General features: G+C 38.9%; 1 protein-coding gene and 1 long non-coding RNA gene across 4 annotated transcripts in view; one reads left to right on the top strand and one right to left on the bottom strand.

The window, feature by feature from the left end:
* Positions 1-576, bottom strand: part of LOC307187010 — a 54,433-nt gene extending 53,857 nt beyond the window's left edge. The window contains exon 1 of the long non-coding RNA XR_013828526.1: positions 468-576. This is a non-coding gene — a long non-coding RNA (uncharacterized lncRNA). The remainder of the gene's footprint in view (positions 1-467) is intronic.
* A 180-nt stretch (positions 577-756) lies between these two features.
* The window catches only part of SLC25A36 (solute carrier family 25 member 36), a 51,163-nt gene continuing 32,167 nt past the window's right edge, over positions 757-19,752 (top strand). For all 3 annotated transcript variants that reach the window (XR_013828581.1, XR_013828582.1, XM_079923214.1), the window contains exons 1-2: positions 757-1,050; positions 18,120-18,284. Coding sequence is in view for 1 of the 3 variants with exons in the window: in XM_079923214.1 (XP_079779340.1) it covers positions 1,010-1,050; positions 18,120-18,284 (206 nt within the window). In the remaining 2 variants the exon portion in view is untranslated. The remainder of the gene's footprint in view (positions 1,051-18,119; positions 18,285-19,752) is intronic.

Genomic DNA, 19,752 nt, shown 5'->3' with positions numbered 1-19,752 from the left:
ATTAACAAAAATTTTAAATATTTAATCATGTTGCAGAGGGATAAAACATTTTCTTTCCCTCAGTCTTTGACCTTCTTGTATATACATACAAGAAAAAACTTGCTGGTTAGAAATATGAGTAAATGCCAGTTTCTTTATTCTTTCTAAAATAAAGAATATTTATTCTACACTAATAGTATACTATACTAAGCATTGTTTGTAAACACCGTACTGTTGTTTGTGATCCTGTACGAGTGTCTGTATAAGCCTTTCCATGCACTGAGTGCTACTCTGAGGTAGACACCAGGAAGCATAAATGCTGGGTCATAGACCCAATTATTAAAACGTGAATCAAGCAGGGGCCAATGGGAAATTTCTGTACCTCCCTTTCAATTTTGTTGTGAACGTCAAACAGCTCTAAAAAAAAATAGTCTAAAAAAAGTAAATCATAGACTGGGCAGGCTAGCGTCCCAACTCCGCTTGCTTACCGGGCATCCAGGTCGTTTCTCACGTGGTCGGGGCCAGGAGCGTGAAGTTCGAATCCCCATGTCTGCGCGGGCCCAGGCTGCAGCCGGTGCAGCCCTCCGGGAGTGAGGACTAAGTGCGAGGACCTGGTGACCCACTACCCTCCGGGCACGCGCTCTAGCCCCGCCTCCCGGCCCCTTCCATTGAGAAACCCCTTAGCGATCACGTGAAAGAGGCATGCCGGCTGCTTCACGTCACGCAGTGCGGACCAATGGTAGCTTCTGTTTATATCGCGGGGGGGGGGGCAGGGTCGGAATATTCACGCCCCCGCTGCCGCCGAGTTGCCCTCTAGCGCGAGTGGTGAAACCTAGCCAGGGTGGGAGGCGGCGTGGGTGCAGCGCGGCGGGGAGGGCCGCGCCGGTCGCCTTCTGCAGCCGCGTCTCCGTCAGTTCCCGTCGCCGTCACTGGGGTGCCGTGCGGCTCCAGTCCGGAGCGGAAGCTGCGGCCGTCGCGGCGGCCGGAACCGCGTCCCGCCTCAGCGCCCGGAGGACATGCGGGAGAGAGAATGAGCCAGAGGGACACGCTGGTGCATCTGTTTGCCGGAGGGTACGTCCCAGGAGGGGCTTGCAGACTGGGGCTGAGGGCGCTGGGCTGAGGCCGAGGGCCGTGGCCTGAGACGCGGGCGAGAAGGGAGAAGGGGCTTCAGCCCCGGGAACCGAGTGAGGCCCGGGCGGGGAGGGTTGAGGGGACTGGAGCCGGGGGAGCTGAGGGAGCCCACGGGACTGAGGCCGAGGCGGGGAGGGGTGGGAGGGCGACGCCGTTAGGACGTCAGGCTTTGGGCCCGCGGAACCGGAACGAGGCCTAGAGAGTGGCCGGCGGGGCTGGCGTCCACGCAGGCCCAGTTCACGCGCCGCGGCCTAGCGGACGTCGGGGATGCGGGGCCGTGGAAGGCCAGTAACTGCAGGCCTCACGTAGGTTGCTCGGCCGGGGCGGCGTTGGGGGGGGGGAAAGCGGGAAGTGCGGAGGCCGAGCACAAAATGGGCGCCGGGCCTCCTCCTCCTTCCGTCCCTGGCGCGCGGGCTGTGGGGCTGCCTCACGTCGCTCACGCCCCGCGTCGGATCTCCGGCAGCTGATTTCCGGGCCCTCCTCGGCCCCGGTGGGTCGTCAGGGGGCTTCCGGCGCCAACTGGAAGGCTTTGGGGTTCTGTCGCCCGCAATAGCTGTAGGTTTCTAGGTCTTGGAAAATTTCCTTTCTCCAGGTTGCGAGATGCGCTACAAAGCGACAGTGCTTCTGGGGTCGGATTCTGTTCCTGAGAACCAGGCGTCTTGTACACCCGCTGCTTTTCGTCAGCTTAAAAGGAGAAAGTGGGGGGTAGGGGAGAAGTCAGAAGCTTTGGCAGTAGTTACTGTGTGTACAAGATTAAGACTAAACTTAAAGTCTCAGTTCCCTGATTGCCAACTTGAGTACTACAGATCTTTTGTTCACCCAGTTTAGTCTCCTTTTTAGGTGGTTCTTTCCAAATTATTTGGAGAGTCGTAACAATTTTAAATTTAGGAGTTACTTTTTATCTGTAGGATCACAGTCTTATCAAAAATGGCTACGGAGAATTATGCTGAGGCGCTTTGCTGCCATTATGACCATATAAAGTCGCATCCCTTTAAAACATACAGTTTGTTTTTAAATCGACTACTTTAAGAATATTAAAGTAATACATAGGCGGTTCTATTCACAGTGGCTTGATTGGAGTTAAACGTGTGGACTCTATTGCCAGTGATGACAGTACTTTCCTCGAGTTGGCACATTCATTGAACATTTATTGTACACCAGTTATGGGCCAGGCACTGTTCTGGCATTAAAATACTTTTCATTTAATACTGTTCGTTTAATTTGTGAGACACGGTTTAGGCAGGGTTTGCTTTCTATATTTCTGATACGTAAGAATAATCTTGGCAAATTAAATCATTTTTTAAAAACGATTAGCCATGTAGATGTTCTTGTAAAGATGTGCAAGTAATTGGGTTCCCTCCTATAATTAGATCATAAGGTAATTTTTGAAAGTTAGGATACCACGCATCTACTTCTGGCCACTATTTTGGGTGAAAAATGGACACGCTTTTTGATGTTAATTCATCTTCATCTGTAAAATGAAGAAGTTGTACTAAGTGATCTCTAAGGCCCTATTCTAGGTCCTAACATTCTTATTGCTCTGCATTCAAGATTCAGATGTCAAGTTTTGTTTAAAATTTACTTGAAATGTTAGCTTGATTGCACTAACTTCCCAGTTTGGATTAGGATCATCAGCCACGTTGTTGTTACTAATGCCTGTCAAGGCCCTTATGGTTAGCGTTTTCTTTAAAAACAGAAATGGGGCATTTTTGCAGCATCTAAACCCAAATAGATTTAGGAGCCCCTCTACCCCCCAAAAAAGAACCTAGCATATGCAGGTTTTTTAGAGTATTAAATGAAGTACTTGTTTATAGGTCCTGACACAAGATAGGTACTCAGCCTTATAAATTTTCTTCTTTTGCATCCCATTTCGCTTTCATGTTTATATGTGGTCTCATAAGTCATTTCAGTAAAACTTGGCTTACCTTTTTTAGAGAAACAGTAGAACTAGGAAGGATGGTAAAGATCATCTGGTTTTGCCCCTTCAAAATATGGGAAAATACCAAGGTATAAAAAATTTACCCAACATTAAACAGCTTTTCATACATGTAAAATGAGAGTTAAAATTATCTCTGAAGAACCTCCCAGCTCTATATTAAATGAAATCATTTAGAATAGATTTCTGTATAAAATTTCTGTAGAATATTTTGGAAGTCTGTATGCTAAGCATTATGGAAATGCAAACTGAGTTGTGGGTAACATTGTTCTTAATTGAAGATGTCTAGTATATCTCAAAGTTGCATATTTAGGCAATCATTTTTTGGAGGTTCTTCATAGAAAACTAGATTTCATTTTTTTATCATGATAGAATTATGTAAATTAGGAGTTAGGAAACTTATTTTTTACTTTAATAATAACAAGATAGAGAAAAGACGAGAGATCTTTTTATTAGCCGTTGTGCAATAACCAATAACCTTTCACAGTGGCATTTAATCTTTAGACAAAAATTGTCTTAAGGTGGAGCCTTTGAATTGTTTTCCTGATGGTTATAATCGTATTTATTCAAATATGTGTTTATCAAGATCTCAGATTTCTAGTAGCCTTATAGATGTATTATTAAATCAGGAAAACTTGAAACAGACTAGCACTGGACCTTGGGTCTGGGTGACCGACTCACATGCATAACTCGTGCTTTCTTTAACACACCCTTTGGTCCCATTATGTTTTTGTCAGGGTTAATATTCAGAGTTTGTAAGGTCATCGGTTAGGTTGATTGAGTTACGGAGGCTACTCACAACTGCCCCAAAAGGGTGTAAATATGATTTAATTTTAGCTATGCTTTTAATAACACTATATGTTTGTGTATGAAAACATAAGCAGTATGTTTTTAAATTCTTTTATAGATCTACATTGTTTAGTTGTGTGTCAGCTGCATATGTCCACCAAGAGGCAGTTTGGGTTTTTTTCCATTTGAGAGAGAGATTGCCTCAAATGGGAGGAATAAACCTTCAACATTTAAGTGGATGAATTTCCTTCCTTTGTAGCTCCTGTGACAGCGAGAGCTTAATACATATAGTTAGTAATTTCAGATTATCTAAGAAATGGTTTATTTTTATATCCTGGAATTAATCAATCCATTCATTTATCAAATCATTTATTTTTCATTTATTCAGGAAGAAACTCCATTTGGGTGTCAGATAATGTTGATTCTGTAGAAATTTTGTCATAATATTTGTTAAATTACTTGCACCTGTTTCCTTGTAAAATCAGGGCAGAAGTAAACTACTTAAAAGTATAATGTGGTTTATTTACACTTGGTCTACATTTTTTATTAGCCTTATTTCCATAATTTTTATAACCTTTTTCTTTTTTTCTTTTTAAAAATACATTTTAATTCTTACTAATAGATTGCAAGACTAAGGTAATTTGCTTATCCTGATGTATTCTCAAACTTATTTTCCTGTAAGGGGTTTAGTGTAGTATAGCATTGTGGGTCAGGGACGCCTGGGAGTTTCCAAGACCTTTTTGGTGGTCTGAGACATTAAAGCTCTTCTCATAAAAATACTAACACATTATTTGCCTTTTCACTGTGTTGACATTTGGACTGATGGTGCAAAAACAATGACTGGTGAAGCTGCTGTTACCTTAGCATACATCAAGGCAGCATCACCAGACTGTGCTAGTAGTCGCTAGCACTTGCAATTTAAAAACACAGGGTCTCTTAATAATGTTTTTGAAGCAGTAAAAATTAATGTTTTAAATCTTGACTCTTGGGATTTCCCTGGTGGTCCCGTGGTTAAGACTCCACGCTTCCACTGCAGGGAACGTGGGTTCAATCCCTGGTCAAGAAACTAAGATCCCACATGCCACATGGCACGGCCCCAAAACAAAAAATCTTGACTCTTGAGTACACATCTTCATTTCATATTCTGTTTGGCAAATGGGAAACATGAGTAAAGCATTTCTACAATTGTTTCATCCTCAAGCTGAACTAGCCTCTTTTTTCATGAGAACCAGTCTTAAAAGAACAATTGATAGAGAGACTATGACAATTCAGACTTGAATATTTGTCAGATATTTTCTCAAAAAATGAAAGAAGTGGGCCTGTTGGTTCAAGAAAAACCACAACAAATGATAACATTTGTTGCCATATGATAAAATTTGAGTTTTCAAGCAAAAATTAGAATTTTTGAAATCTTTTTATTTTTATCGTTTATTTATTTATTTATGGCTGCGTTGGGTCTTCGTTGTTGCATGCAGGCTTTCTCTAGTTTCAGTGAGCGAGGGCTACTCTTCATTGTGGTGCGCGGGATTCTCATTGCTGTGGCTTCTCCTGTTGCTGAGCATGGGCTCTAGGCACATGGGCTTCAGTAGTTGTGGCTCGCGGGCTCTAGAGCGCAGGCTCAGTAGTTGTGGCGCACGGCTTAGTTGCTCTGCAGCATGTGAGATCTTCCGGGACCAGGGCTCAAACCCATGTCCCCTGCATTGGCAGGCGGATTCTTAACCACTGCGCCACCAGGGAAGTCCCTTGAAATCTTGAATAGATAGAAAATGTAATTTTTAAAATATTGTATCACAAAACGTATCTACACTTGGAAGACCTGTATAATCCAGTGAACCAATATTTTTCAAATAACCAATGCATGATGTTATAAAGTAGTGCATAGGTAAAAGATTCAGAATGTAAAATAAAGCAATGGATTTTAATGTAACAATATGAAAAGTTTATTGGTATAGTTCAGATTCCATATTGCAGCTAATTTCAAGAGCCTACCACATGCCCAGTTTCACTGTAATATTGAAAGATATCCACAGTTATCTGAAAGGGGGCGTTGAATTGTTACACTAAAAGATTTCAGTGCCATGGTTGGGGAAAAAGTAGAGTAGGATAAAGGGGAATAATGGGGGTGCACTGTAGTTCTAAGGAGGAGGACAGTGGAGTCTTTGAGAAGGTGACTTTTGAACGAAGACCTGGAGAGGAGAGAGTTAACTATTCAGAGGGAACAGGCCTCTTCCTAAGTAGGGTAGGAGCACTGAAATGAGGCAAGTATAGCCAGAGTAGTAGGCTATTGTTAGGCCATTGAAGATCTTTTGCTTTTCTGAAATGGGAAGAGTCATTGCAGGAGTTTTAAAGCCAAATTCTGGTCGTACCATGCTTAGAATAGACTGTACATAGGGCAGGGCCAGAAGTAGGGAAATGATTTGGCTACTGGAGTAATCAAAGTGAGAGGTAACGGTTCTTCAGAGAAGGTTGTAATGTACTGTATGTGGTGTGTGAAGAAAAGTCAAGAATAACTCCAAGGTTTTTAGTTTAGGCACCTAGAGGGAGGGAATTGCTGTTAACTGAGATGGGAAGGAAGGTTGTGGATGGAATAAGGTTGGGGGAAGATCAGTATGTAGTTCCATTTAAGACGAAAATTTGAGAAGTAGAGAAGCAAAAAGCCAGTTGTTTAGGTGGCTGGTTATATTAGGTAACTCCAGGAAGGAGCTCTGGACTAGAGATAACACATTTAATAGTTGGTGGAACATAGATGATGACATGAGCCTAGACGAGGTCAGTAAGGGAGTGAATATAGAGCAGAAGAGAGGAAATTTCAGCAAAAGAGATCAGCAGCAGAGCAGGAACCAGCAAAGTAGACTTAAAAAGTGCCCAAGAAAATGTGTTCTGAAAGTCAAGTGAAGAAACAAATATACAGTATTTAGGAAGGACATATGTTATTGTCCATTAAGATGAGGTCTGAGAGCTATTAATTATTGAATTTAACAATTGTGGAGACCTTTGGTTACCTTGATCAGCAGTTTCCAAAGCAGAGCAGGGGGAGGGAAATCTGATGGGAGTGGGAGAGAAATTAGAGACAGTAAATAGGATTTTGAGATTTGTTACAAAGGGGGATCAAAGAAACAAAACAGTAATTTGGGTGGGCGGTGTTACTTTTACTAAAACTACCACATACCCTCAGCATATTTTGCTTCTGTAGTGAATTTTAGTCTTGATATCATTGTTTTTCCTTACGTTGAAGACTATACATCCACATCTTGGGCTGTATCATAATGGCTTACTTCTGTGTTTCCATGTTTATCAAAGTTGTTGGTTAACATTTTCTTTTTTTTTCAGTTTATCAGTGTTTTGATTTTGCTTTAGTATTTCAAATAAGCCTAGCTTGTTAATTTTTTTCCTGCATGAGAAACACTACATGTACCCCCCCAGCCAAATACCATTATTTTCATCCACTCTCATATCTGACTTTTCAACCACTCTCATATCTGACTTTTCATAAGTTAGTCTGTCGAGTATGTAGAATATGTCCTTCATTCTTCAAGAACTTGTTTCTTGCCTGAACATTAAAGCTTCAGAAGAAATAACCTCTACAAATATACTATCAGAGAAACAATCTTTAGTAAGACTTTCTAAATGATTTTTATGGAATTTCAGAGACAGGCTACATGTTTTGAGATTGAAACTCTATAGCTAACATTTTTTTTTAATTTTTTAAAATATTTATCTAATTTTGGCTGTGTCGTGTCTTAGTTGCAGCAGGAGGGCTCTTCGTTGCTGCACGCGGGCTTCTCTCTTAATTGTGGTGCCCAGTCTCCAGAGCATGTGGGCTCAGTAGTTGTAGCACGCAGCTTAGTTGGCCCATGGCATGTGAGATCTTAGTTCCCTGACCAGGGATTGAACCCTTGTCCCCTGCATTGGAAGGCGGATTCTTAACCACTGGACCACTAGGGAAGTCCCTATAGCTAACATTTTAATGAATCTCTTTCTTAGTGGTATTTCTTAATATGACTAATGCCCTAATTAGGAAATTACAGGGGAGTGTTACCTGCAGCAGAAAAATGACAAAATATTTTAACCTATTCACTGTGCTTTACAAAGCTAGACACTGCAGTTGTCTGACAAAATAGTTTTGTTTAATGTTAACAGAAATATATTTCTAAAGTACCTGCATATACATATATATGTGTGTATATACGTACATACACATACACACAAATATTGTGGACCCAATCAGAATAGATTTTGTCCATTTATAAATTAACCTTGCCTATTCAGAACAAGTGTCCTGATCCATACATGCTCAAAAGGTCAGAATCAAAGATATATGTGTAACAGCCACAGTCTTAGAATCCCATTTCTTTTCCTTGACCCATCCTTTCCTTAGCAGAAACCTGGGGCACCTTAAATTCCTCCATAGGTGTGGCTAGTTAAGTTCTTTAAAGCCAGGGGAACTGAATCTAGTGGTTCAGGCCCTTGGGGCTATCCTGCTGATCAGGTTTTGCATCTGCACTGACCTAGGGATTTATGACTCTTGGCATCATGGCTGAACTGATCTGCTTGTTACTAATATTTACTTAGTGAACAATTTCTTTTTCCCCTTCCCTATCTTCCCCCAACCTCCCACATTTCTGATTCTTGTGTTGCTGTAACTTGGGTGAGGGAGAGTATCTTAGGGCCCTCAGAGTCCTTTCTCTTTCTTAAAGATCTGTTTTTCCAGATTGTTTCATTTTGTTTTTTTTTAACCAGTTTCTTGGTTCCATTGTGCCTAGCTTCAAAAAAAAAAATTTTTTTTCCATTCTAAGCAGCTTTTAGCCATTGCTTTACTCAAGGGATCCATAGCCCTTGAGTAGTTAGAACCCCTGGCATGTCAAAAAATTTTATCTTCATTATATACAGTAAACAAGTAGAAGCCACACTTGAAAGTTCTGACACATTTACTCCCAAATTACCATAGGCTAAAAATGTGTCTACATTCCAGTAAATTCCTGGGGTGACTTGATTTACTTATTGTATAATTTCTCAAACATCATGAAAATAGAATAGTTTTAAATGTCTTACAAAGGTGTTTTGTGATAACCATGTTAAACAATCCTTAAATATTCTCTAAAATCAATGCATAGTTACATGATAACCTGACTCTCACCAAGCAACCTTGGCCTCATATCTTTAAAAGGTATGACATTTGCCTTTGAAACTTTAAAATTGGCATTGATCCAAATAGTTTTACGAAGAACACATAGTTGAGATTTTCTAATGTGGATATACCAAGGGTATAGGGGCATTTTACAGTTTTATTTGATTCATAACCTTAGAAACCCCCTTTCTAGATTTTTTTTTTTTTTTAATTTTTGGCTGCATTGAGTCTTCATTGCTATGTGTGGGCTTTCTCTAGTTGTGGCGAGCGGGGGCTACTCTTAGTTGCGGTGCACGGGCTTCTCATTGCAGTGGCTTTTCTTGTTGTGGAGCATGGGCTCTAGGCACATGGGCTTCAGTAGTTGTGGCACGCAGGCTCAGTAGTTGTGGCTCGCGGGCTCAGTAGTTGTGGCTCACCGGCTTAGTTGCTCCACGGCATGTGGGATCTTCCCAGGCCAGGGCTCGAACCCATGTCCCCTGCATTGGCAGGCGGATTCTTAACCACTGCGCCACCAGGGAAGTCCCCTTTCTAGATTTTTGATATTACAGAATAACACATTTATATGCTCTTCTGCTATCAAACTTGGCTGTTCTCTCCTTGGAATTCTTTGCTAATTGAAGCATTTAAAGCAAATGAATGAGAGACTTTGAATTGTAACTTTTTCTTTTACCAGTAAAGCATCCAACTTAATACTTTCGTTAGTAGCAAATTACATTGGTGACACCTTGCAATTGATCTTGACACATTGGCCACATCACTGGATCAGAAGGGACTCAGAACCAGCTAGAAGGCTAGAAATAAAATGAGGCCCTGCTTTAAGGCACTTGCAGTGTGGATTGTGAGGGGAAATATAAGAGGAAGTTTAGAATGTAGAACCAGTGAGACTTGAGGATAGTCGGATATCAGAAGGCCTCTTTATCCTTTGATCTCCCTTGGAACTGATGATTGTTAGCCTCCAATATCGCAGGAGCATGCTTGGTGTGTTAAACTCTAATAATTAGAATTAGAGCAGAGGCCAGTATGGTTGGAACAGAGTGAGTGAGAAGGTGGATAGTAGATGAGATCAGGAGGAATCAGGGAAGATCAGATTGTGTTAGATCTTGTAGGCCATTGTGAGGACTTTGACTTTTATTCTGAATGACATAGGAAGTCTTTGGAAAGTTTTGAGCAGAGGAGTGACTTAATCTGACAAGATTTTAATACAGTCACTCTTATGTATTGAAGATACATTGGAGGGAGTGGGGTAAGGGTAGAAGAAGAGAGACACTAATTAGGAGGTTAGTCCAGTAACTTCGACAAAATATTGTGGCTTAGACCAGGGTGGAAATGTTGAGAGGTGGTCAAGATTCTGGATTTATTTTGGAGTTCTGAGTCAAAGACACTGGCGCAAATACATCATTTTTTCATGGAGTCCATTGGGTCCCAGAAACATCAACCACATTCTCCAGTTAAAAACCCGTGCTGTTTTTAAAGGATACTTACTGCTAAAATTATGATTAAACATTTATTTAAAAATAAAGAAGTTTATACGTATAGTTACAAAAAAAGCTGCTGAAATAAAAACCGTTTCCCTGCCCCCTTCCCCCATGTCTCCTTACCAGCGGGAACTTCTTATTTTATCTGCTTAATAGTTAGGTTTGGCATAGAATTCTAGAATAAGTAATCTTCTGCAGTTGTTGAGTAGTGTGATGCTATTATGACTTTTCCTGTGTTTGCGACCTTTTGCTCTTTCTAGAAATTCATGAGATCTTTGTCTCCAGTATAATGAAAGATTGCAATATTGTAACTTGATGTGGGTTTTTTGCATCCATTGTACCCGCTAAACCTGAGCTCACAGTTTGAGTTCGTGTGCTTCAGAAAATTAGCCTTCTGCCCTGGAATACAGTTTTACCCATGGTGGGGAGGAAGAGAATACCACCTGGGTATCCTAGCTTTGCTACATTACCCATCAGCCAGTCCTTCTGTTTTAAATTCTTAGCCTTACCTCCATCTTGAGTACTTGGTGCACTTAGTCATTAGGCCTGTTGTAAGGAGTTCAGCAGGGCAAAACTGTTTGCTTCTCTCTGGTATTTGTTTCTGCAAGCCTTTCTTCCTCTTTGCCAAGGCAGTTAATCCTTCCCATTTGATTCATTGCTTGAAATCGTGTTAATTTCTCCTCTTTGTCCTTGTGGCATTTTCCTTTAGACAGTGAGTTTTGACATGGTGAAGAGATAAATCTAATGTAATTAATCCTGCTTTCATACATAGAGATTTTTAAATGTTTATTGACAGCAGTAGTTTTGTTCTCTACATCAATTATGATGATTTCAGTGTACAAAATAATTACTTTAAAATGACTAAGATAAAAAGCAGCATGAGAAACACTGGAGCGTCACTCCTGTACTACATACCTATTGCATTTTATAATGTAAAACTGCTTCAGGACAGTGTAAGTGCTTGTGTATACACCCACTTAAACCGCCCTCCCCCCGCAGCTCTGTACAGTTTAGATCGTCATGTATTTTATTTATTGAAGTGTTTTTTTTAGGAATCATAGTATATATGTCTGTCGTCTGCCATAAAGTATTTGTAATAGTTCTGTTAAAAAATTTAGTTGCTGGGCTTCCCTGGTGGTGCAGTTGTTGAGAGTCTGCCTGCCGATGCAGGGGATACGGGTTCGTGCCCCGGTCCGGGAAGATCCCACATGCCGCGGAGCGGCTAGGCCGTGAGCCATGGCTGCTGAGCCTGCGCGTCCGGAGCCTGTGCTCCACAACGGGAGAGACCGTAACGGTGAGAGGCCCGCGTACTGCCAAAAAAAAAAAAAATTAAAAAATTTAGTGGCTATAATCAGTAATAGATGCTGACAACTTAAGTAGCTAATGCTTATTGAGTACTTTCTATGTGTCATGTCATGGGTTATATCATTATCGTATATTATCCTTACAACAAGCCTGTGAGGCATAGATACTGTTCTTCCCTGGTAGGTTGGTTGGTTGTTTTCTTTGTGTAATGTGTTTATTCTCTCGGAACCAGGAATGACTGAGTATGATATAGGTAGTCATTCCTGTGAATGTGCTAACTTTGCTTTTTGCTTTTGTTTATTTTAATTATGCAAGTAATTCATGTTCATTGTGAAAACCAAGGACATATTCTTTAGGTTTTACAGAATATAAATTTGCATGTTTATTACAAATTTGGGGTTTTTGTTCAATAAGCTTATGTAAATATATTAAACAGCTTTCAAAAAGCTAGGCAAATTTGAATTAAAAACAAATATGAGTTACTATAAATAAATCACTACTGTAGTGTGAATACAGTGTGGTCTACCATGTAGGCTCTCTTGAGTTCTGTAGTATATACTAAAGTGTATACTGTGATGATTCATATCTCTTACTATGTAGCCTCAACAATTAACAAATAAACTACGGCTTCTGTTTTTAAGATTCTCCTTGGGCCTTATATATAATTAGGGGGTTTTTTTGTTGTTGTTTTTTTAAGAAGATGTTGAGGGTAGGAGTTTGTTTATTTATTTTTGCTGGGTCTACTTTTCTGTGCGAGGGCTTTCTCTAGTTGTGGCAAGCGGCGGCCACTCTTCATCGCGGTGTGTGGGCCTCTCACTATCGCGGCCTCTCGTTGCGGAGCACAGGCTCAGTAGTTGTGGCTCACGGACCTAGTTGCTCCGCGGTATGTGGGATCTTCCCAGACCAGGGCTCGAACCCATGTCCCCTGCATTAGCAGGCAGATTCTCAGCCACTGCGCCACCAGGGAAGCCCTATAATTAGGTTTTTAAGCCTATTTCATAGCTGCTTAAAAATATCAGTTTCTTATTCATTGAGTGTAGAACTCTCCCTTGGCCTGCTTAATTTTGTTTCAGATCTTTTATGGCCCTACTATTTGTCTAATTGACGCTTAATTTCTGAAAATATAATCATGGTTTTGATCTTTTCTTTGGGGGGATTAAATTTTTTAATTTCCTATTTAAAGTCATAAATGGAATTTTTGAGAAATACTAATTTTTTGGTTTCCCAGTACATAAAAAGGTTTGCTTATACTATACTGTAGTCTATTAAGTGTTCAATAGCATTATGTCTAAAAAAAACAACATATATACCTTAATTTAAAAATACAGATGACCTGGGGACTTCCCTGGTGGCGCAGTGGTTAAGAATCTGCCTGCCAATGCAGGGGACACAGGTTCGATCCCTGGTCCGGGAAGATCCCACGTGCCGCGAAGCAATTAAGCCCGTGTGCCACAACTACTGAGCCCGAGCACCACAACTACTGAAGTCCGTGTGCCTAGAGCCCGTGCTCCGCAATAAGAGAAGCCACCACAGTGAGAAGCCCGCACACCACAACACGGGTTTGAACTGCACAGGTTCACTTATAGGCAGATTTTTTTCAGTAAATGCATACCATAGGACTACACAACCCATGGTTGGTTGAATCCACAAATGTGGAGCCACGGATACAGGAGGGCTGACTATATAGTTATACGTGGATTTTTGACTGTACAGAGGATCGGCACCCCTAACACCCAGGTTATTCAAGGATCAAATGTATTTGATTGCTGGGAATTCCCTGGCTGTCCAGTGGTTAGAACTCCGCGCTTCCACTGCAGGGGGCATGGGTTTGATCCCTGGTTGGGGAACTAAGATCCTGCAAGCTGCGAGGTGCTGCCAATAAAATAAAATTTAAAAAACCCAAATGTATTGATACTTGATTGCTAAAAAATGCTAACCATCATCTAACAACACAGCTGCCACAGACCTTCAATTTATTAAAAAACGCAATACTTGTGGGACACAATAAAATGATGTATGCCTATACTATAATCAAAACATAGGACATTTCTGTTATCCCAGGAATTTCTCCATGCCCTTTGCAGTCAGTTATTCCCACCTCAGCTGCCTCTTGGTGACCACTGATCTTACTTCTGTTCTAGTTTTTTTGCTTTTTACAGAATGTCATAAAAATGAAAATGTTACAAAATGAAAGCCTTTTGTGCTGTTTTTTTTCAGTTAGCATAATGTTTTTGAGATTCATCCAGGTTGCTGCTTTTTATTACAGAGCAGTAGTCCATTGTATGAATAGACCACAGTCTGTTTATCCTTCATCAGTTGATGGACATTTTGGTTGTTTACAGTTTTTGGCTATTAAGAGTAAAGCTGCTGTAAACGTTCATGGACAGGTCTTTGTGTGGACATATACAGGCATAGCACGTTTTATTGCACTTTGCTTTATTGTATTTTGAAGATAATGCCTTTTTTTTTTTAAAACAAAGGTTTGTGGCACCCCTGTGTTGAGCAAGTCTATCAGAACCATTTTCCCAACAGCATTTTTATTTCTTTGCTCATACCCTTTTTCTGTCCTATCACATTTTCCCACGATTTTCCATTCTTCATCAAACCTAGCATAAAAATGCTCAGTTTTAGCCACTTCTTAGGGTCTTCATTTTCTTATAAAGTTTTACACATAAAACTTAAATAAATTGTATGCTTTTCTCTCTTTCTTTTTAAATTGAAGTATAGTTGATTTACAGTGTTGTATTTGTTTCTTGTGTTCGGCAAAGTGATTGTTATTTTTATATATATACTTTTCAGATTCTTTCCCATTACAGTTTATTACAAGATATTGAATATAGTTTCCTATGCTGTACAGTAGGACCTTGTTGTTTATTTTATATATACTGGTTTGTATCTGCTAATGCCAAACTCTAATTTATCCCTCTCTCTCCCTTTCCCCTTTGGTAACCATAAGTTTATTTGTAAGTTCATTTGTTGCATTTTTTTAGATTCCACATAGAAGTGATATCATATATTTGTCTTTTTGTCTGACTTCCTTCACTTAGTATGATAATCTCTAGGTCCATCCAGTGTTGCTGCAGATGGCGTTATTTCATTTTTTTTTTCATGGCTGAGTAACATTCCATTGTGTATATAATACCACATCTTCTTTATCCATTCATCTGTTTATGGACATTTAGGTTGCTTCCATGTCTTAGCTATTGTAAATAGTGCTGCTATGAACATTGGGTGCATGTATCTTTTTGAATTAGAGTTTTCTCCAGATACATGCCCAAGAGTGGGATTGCTAGATCATATGGTAACTCTATTTTTAGTTTTTTAAGAATCTCCATACTGTTCTCCATAGTGACTGCACCAATTTACATTCCCACCAACAACGTAGGAGGATTCCCTTTTCTCCACACCCTCTCCAGCATGTATTATTTGTAGACTTTTTGATGATAGCCATTCTGACTGGTATAAGGTGATACCTCATGGTAATTTTGATTTGCATTTCTCTGATAAGTAGTGATGTTGAGCTTCTTTTAATGTGCCTGTTGGCCCTCTGTATGTCTTCTTTGGAGAAATGTCTATTTAGGTCTTTTGCCCATTTTTTGATTGGGTTGTTTTTTTTTTGATATTGAGTTGTATGAGCTATTTGTACATTTTGGAAATTAATATCTTGTCAGTTGCATCATCTGCAAATATTTTCTCCCATTTCTGTAGGTTGTCTTTTTTTTTTTTTTTTTTTTTTGCCGTATGCGGGCCTCTCACTGTTGTGGCCCCTCCCGTCGCAGAGCGCAGGCTCAGCGGCCATGGCTCACGGACCCAGCCGCTCTGCGGCATGTGGGATCTTCCCGGACCGGGGCATGAACCCGTGTCCCCTGCATCGGCAGGCGGACGGACTCTAAACCACTGCGCCACCAGGGAAGCCCTGTAGGTTGTCTTTTCGTTTTGTTTATGGTTTCCTTCACTGTGCAAAAGCCTTCACTGTGCAAAAGCTTATAAATTTGTTGTTTATAGAATGGATAAACAACAAGGTCCTACTCTTATAGTACAGGAACTGTATTCAATATCCTGTGATAAACCATAATGGAAAAGAATATGAAAAAGAATGTAAATATATATGTATGACTGAATCACTTTGCTGTACAGTAAAAATTAACACAACATTGTAAATCAACTATATGTCAATAAAATAAATTTTAAAAAGAAACTCATCTGTTTTTTCAAAGCAAAAAACTTACAAGTTTGATCAGCATTTTTAAAAATTAAGATGTACTTTTTTTAGACATAATGCTATTATTGCACACTTAATATACTACAGTATAGTGTAAACATAACTTTTATATGCACTAAAAAAGCAAAAAATTCATGTGACTCAATTTATTGTGGTAGTCACTGTATTGGGATGGTCTGGAACTGAATCTACAATCTCTCTAAGTATGCCTGTATGTGTTGATTTTTCCCAGGTCAACACCTTAGGAGTGGGATTGCAGGGATGTACAGCAGTAATATGTTTGACTTTGTAAGAAACCACCAGACTTTTTCTCAAACTGTGACTTTTTTTTTTCCTCCAAAATCTACCATTTTGTGGGAATTCCCTGGTGTTCCAGTGGTTAGGACTCTGCACTTTGACTGCTGGGCCGGGGTTCAATACCTGGTTAGGGAACTAAGATCCTGCAAGCCACACAGTGTGGCCCCCCCAGAAAAAAAAATCTACCATTTTGCATTCCCACCAGCAGTGTTTGAGGTTTCTAGTTGTTCTGTATCAACACTTGTTATTGTCAGTCTTTTTAATTTTATCCATTAGTAAGATGTGCAGTGTACCTCATTGAGGTTTTAATTAGCATTTTCCTGATGAAAAATGATTTTGAAAAATCTTTGTTTATTTGTATCCATATATCTTTGTTGAAGTATCTGTTCGTCTTTTTTTAGTTGTTTTTATTTTTGAGTTTTGTTTCTGAATATAAGTACTTACAAGATAAGTGTTTTGCAAATAGTTCTCTCAGACTGTGGTTTGTTTTTTTCATTTTCTTAAGTTTCTTTCAGAGTGTGGAAATTTTAAACTTTGGTGAAGTCCAGTTTATCAGTTTTTTTCTTTTATGATTCATGTGTTTGCTTTTTGTTGTTCAATCTAAGAAATATGTGCCTAACCCAAAGTCAAAAAGATTTTTCTCCAAATGTTTCCTTCTAGAAGTTTTGTATAGTCCATTTTGAGTTACTTTTTAAAATATGATATGAGGTAAGAATCAAGTTTCATTTTACATGTGGATGTTCTCTGTTTTTCATTTGTTGTGTTAATTTTTCACTTTTATTGCATAAAGTTTGTTTCAGTTTTATTTTCTTGATGGCATGTACTGTTAAAGTAATATGAAATACTCTTATTAATGATTTCTTGTCCTAACTTTTTTTGGAATGATATTGTTTTCATGCCTGCTTTCCTTTTATTATATCTTTTGTATATACACATTTTTTAAATTCTATACGTAGAATTGTTTAGTATCTTTCTGTGGTGGGCTGTTTTTCTTCTTGCTCTAATGCCTGTTTTGGAGGTCCAGGTTACTTCTGACTCAGTCTGCTTTTCTCTTTCAATGCAGTAAGAGGTCTCTTGAGTGATTTTCCTCTGGTTAGAAAACAGTTCTCAGAACTCCATTGAGTAACTATTAATGCTTTAAGAGAAAATTATTTTCCAGGTCTCTTACATACTTTCAAAAAGTTTAAATAATATCCTTTAAGAGCTTTTATTTTGTTGCTGTTTTGGTGATCAGTCCTTATATTTAAATTGGATTCTCCTAGCTAAGCCTACCTACTTTGCACAGATTCCCACGTGGTGGGCCTAACATACAGATTTTGAGACTCAAATTCCGTATTTATTTGTAGGTGAAATGCCTCTGAGTATTTGGATATTTAAAATAAGGGGACATGTATGATTATCCATCAGTGGTTTATTTCATATTGCTCTCAAGACCATTTCTTGAATTTTGAAAGATAAGATAGGAGTTTGAGAAATAGGATATACTTCAAATAATGGTCTAGGTTTCAACACAAGTAATATCTGGGCAAGGAGTACCAAATAAAGCCCTAGAACAGTGTTTAAAAGCTATGATGTGACGTACCAGTAAATTTCAGTAGTAACACCCACTGTTTGGAATCTTCAGCTAATTATTCTTGCTAGGTAGATATTAAGCTCAGTTACTTTTAACTACTAAAGGTGTTTGTATACAGTCAAATAAGTGAAACATTTAAAAAATTATTTAGTCTTCTAAAATCAAAAATCGTAAATTTTAGTACCTTCACAAAGCCCCAGTTGTTCATTTGTTTCATAGCTCTGCGCATGTGTACTAATTTGTGAATTAAGTAGATAAGTTTTGTTCTTTGCATTTTTTTGTAGATGTGGTGGTACGGTGGGAGCTATTCTGACATGTCCACTGGAAGTTGTAAAAACACGGCTGCAGTCATCTTCTGTGACACTTTATATCTCTGAAGTTCAGCTGAACACCATGGCTGGAGCCAGTGTCAATCGAGTAGTGTCTCCTGGACCTCTCCATTGTCTAAAGTGAGAGCACAGTATTCATGAATTTTTTTTGTCGGCTTTACCTTAGTGATGCCCATGTTTGTTTATTTATATTCTGCCATATTTAAAAAGGTTTTTACAAACTTAATGACAGAATTACTCCCATAAATTCAGTAGAAACAATAATCCCTAATGGAGAGGAACAGTAAGTTGGATAATATGTACGTTGGATAAAATGTAATATTATTTCCAAATCATGTGTATTTGGAGTATTTTCTACATTTATCCAGTGGATTTATTTTCTCAAGACATTATAGGTATTTTGTTTTGTTTAAATAAATTCATTTATTTTTGAAATGTGATCATGTTAAATGCTAACTCTTTATGTGTATTTTTAATTTTCAAAGTGCTCACACAAGTAAGTACATCCAATTAATGTCAGTCTGATTTTTATATGACCTAAATATAACTAAGGTTTAAAGCAAAGTTCTACTGATTTTAAAATGTACTTCAGTGTTCGGCATTTCTTAATGGTTTGAAAAAGATGTGTTTTTACATTTTACCATACTTCATTGTGTTACAGATTAGATTTGAAATTTCAAAACTATTGAAATTGAGTTTTATATGTTTAAACTTAGATATGTAACTGAATGCCCTGGATGTCTGTCTTATCAGCTCAGTTGGGACATAATCTATTTGAGCTTAGTTCAGTAGTGTTTATTTTGTAGTAGCAAGTAAACTCATACTGTGTGTTTTTCACTACCAAAAGATTTCATCACTCTTTTCTTTTTTCAAATTTACTTAAGTACATGAGTAGGTAGAATAAAATTGTTAACAATTTGGGGTTAAAATGCCATTGTTGTAGATATATACTTCTATCTGCTTAATAATAGAGTATTTTAATATCATGATTTTGACAGTTATTACCGAATGTAATGCTCCTCTTCTTAAAATTCTTCCTTTGACTTTTGTGACAATACTATATTTTTTAAATTCTATTTTTCAGTGGTTTTGCCTTCTCTGACTTTCCTCAGAGGAACTGTAGGAATCCCTCTGGGCTCTGTTTTAATTTCTCATTTAAGAGTCAGTTTAATATTTCACCTGTCATCGGTGTCCAGATGGCTTCCGACTCTGCATTCTCTTGCCTTAAACTCTCTTGACTCTTATTCCCATTTTTTCCCTATTTTGGGGCTCTGTCCTAATCAATCTGTTTCATGGTTTCTTCCTTTGGTTTTTAATTTCCCAACATCTCTTGAGAGATAATTTACATACCATAAAATTCACCCATTTAAAGTGTACAATTCAATTGTTTTTAGTATATTCACAGAGTTGTTCAAACCATCACCATACTCTAAATTTAGAACATATTCATCACCACCACAAAAAGAAGCCCTTTCCTGTTAGCAGTCACTCCTGTTTTCTCCTCTTCCTCTCCCCCTAGCCCTAGGCAACAACTACTAATCTACTTTCTGTCATTATAGATTTGCATATTCAGGACACTTTACATAAA

Source organism: Stenella coeruleoalba (assembly GCF_951394435.1).
Source record: "Stenella coeruleoalba genome assembly, chromosome: 5".
In the NCBI taxonomy this organism is placed as follows: domain Eukaryota; kingdom Metazoa; phylum Chordata; class Mammalia; order Artiodactyla; family Delphinidae; genus Stenella; species Stenella coeruleoalba.
Note: the sequence above shows the minus strand (reverse complement) of the source record. Positions and strands in the feature narration are given on the sequence as shown.